The sequence below is a fragment of the Alligator sinensis genome, unplaced genomic scaffold (genome assembly GCF_000455745.1).
Source record: "Alligator sinensis unplaced genomic scaffold, ASM45574v1 scaffold347_1, whole genome shotgun sequence".
Lineage (NCBI taxonomy): Eukaryota > Metazoa > Chordata > Crocodylia > Alligatoridae > Alligator > Alligator sinensis.
The window spans coordinates 1,936,679-1,938,770 of NW_005841922.1; the positions used below are offsets into that span (position 1 = coordinate 1,936,679).

The following is a 2,092-nucleotide window of genomic DNA, read 5'->3' on the forward strand; positions in this document are numbered from 1 at the left end:
TCTGGCCCCGCGCCCAGCCATGATGCCCGGCCGCACCTGCCGCAAGGCTGCGCCGCAGTCCACAGGTACCGAGCGCCCGGGACCCGGGGACCGCGCGGCGCGGCGGGGCGAGGCGACGCGAGGCGAGGCCGCGGGGCTTCAGGACGGCAGCTAAGGCCGCCTGGTGCAGCAGGGACCGCTCTGGGGTGGCAGGGCTTCACTGGGTTAAAGCGGCTCTGGCCTTGCGGGGGGGCTCTTGTTCTTCTCCTCTAGTCAAAAACCCGAGGGGAAACTAAGCCGGTGTTTTCTGAGGGTGGCTTGTGCCCCCGAGGGAGGGGTGCTTTGGGTCTAAAAAGGGTGAGGGGCACTGGCACGAGGGCGTGCAAGGGAGTCGCTCATGGCATGTGGTTGTCTGCTTTACAGAGCGGGAAGCAGTGAGAGAGTGCGCGCTGCAGCTGCGCCGGATAGGAGACCAGTGCCACCTGCACCAGAAGATTTTGAGTCTCATTGCAAAACTTTTCCGCCCTGGAACGTGAAAGCTGCCCAGGATGATGGCAAGGAGAAGCAGCAGGAAGAAACCCAAAGATTTGGAAGAATTCGTCTTTAGAAAGCTGGAAGAAGAAACTTCAATGAGACCAAGGAGATTAAGCTCCGTGTATTGTTTGTTGCTGCCTGCGGAAAGGCCGCTGACTTCTCCGGAGAGCTCGGCAGAAGCAGTGGCCAACATGGGGGGAAAGGAAAAAAAAAAAATCGCATATTACGGTTTATTGCCGTATTGCATATTACGCATATTGCCGTTACCGAAGCGAGCAGTGCCTGGAAATGGCCAAGACACGCTCGTGTTTTCATCAGTGTTTCCTGATTTCTTGTGTTGCTGCTGTCTACGCTGTATCCTGCAGCCATGGTCTGTTGCTGAGCTTGTGTCACCTCAAGCAAGAAGCAGGATGCCAGCAATTTCCATTCATCAGACTGGGCTGTACAGTGAAGAACTAGTTCCTCGGCTCTTGACTCTACTCATTTTCTAACAAGTAAAATATATTGTGCACAAATCTGGTGTTGGGACTGTTTCTTTTTTTTTTTTTGGCTGACTATTGTGTACGTTCGCACTGAATTGTTACTTGTTATAATACATTGCTTGAATGACTAAATTTGTAATTCTGTTATTATTATTGTTGCTGTTATCATAGTCTGCTGTATGGTTGGTGTGCATGTTCGAGGTACGTCCCCACGGCTATGGAATGAGTGTTCTGTGAATTTTAACAGCATGATTTTTTTGCCTGGCCGTGCAGAAGAGCGCTGTTTAACTCATTTTATAAAGAATGCATTAAAATAGGTCCAAGACAGTACATGCTTCAGAGCACAATGACATGCTTTGCTCAGACAGTAAATAGGCACCTTATATTTAGTGTATCACTGAATAAGAAAGTGAATGTTTAAGTGTGTATTAGCAAAAATGAGATTATGGATGTATGTTTGTGTTTGGTGGAAGGATTCCTTCACAGGAGGGATACTTGAGTAGAATAAGCTGTGATTGTATTATTTATTTAAAATATATATGTTTACTCTCAAATTGGAGAGAAAGTTGAAACCAAAACAATAATTTTTTCTGGAAAATAACTTTTTTCCCAAAGAAAAAAACTACCTCTAAGAGAAATTGTCTATGCAAATAAATGATAATGATATAGGAGTTACAGAGTAGCGGGTTTGGGCTTCTAAGCAGCTTTGATTGAAGATAAAGTAGAAGGAAAAACTCAGCTTTTATTCACTAGCACCCTCATTTCTCTTCTTTAGTGATGGAGGGGCTGTCATTTTTTCCTCAGACATGGGAATGTATTACTAAGGTGCTTGTCTGAAAAAAAAACCAAAACTTTACTACGATCACCTCAGTGGAATGTTTTGTTTTGCACTTTTGGAAATTAGGAAGTAACTTTTCTATTCTGTTTAAATGTTATGAGCCAAAATACATTCATATAGGATATTTGGAAAATGCTCATAATTCACAAAATATTGGAGACTGCCTGGATTTGACATTCAGAGATGTCAAAATGTCTGCTTTTGGCTGAAGGGAGCAGTACGAAGAAAAGGAACTAGAATTCACTGTCTTGCTTTCCCT

General features: G+C 45.1%; 1 protein-coding gene across 1 annotated transcript; it reads left to right on the forward strand.

Moving 5' to 3' along the window:
* Positions 1-6: 6 nt before the first annotated feature.
* PMAIP1 (phorbol-12-myristate-13-acetate-induced protein 1) lies at positions 7-2,086 on the forward strand. The gene is made up of 2 exons (XM_025198482.1): positions 7-65; positions 403-2,086. Exons 1-2 carry the CDS (start codon positions 20-22, stop codon positions 513-515), a joined length of 159 nt encoding a protein of 52 aa, XP_025054267.1. The 5' UTR covers positions 7-19; the 3' UTR covers positions 516-2,086.
* The last annotated feature ends 6 nt before the right edge of the window (positions 2,087-2,092 follow it).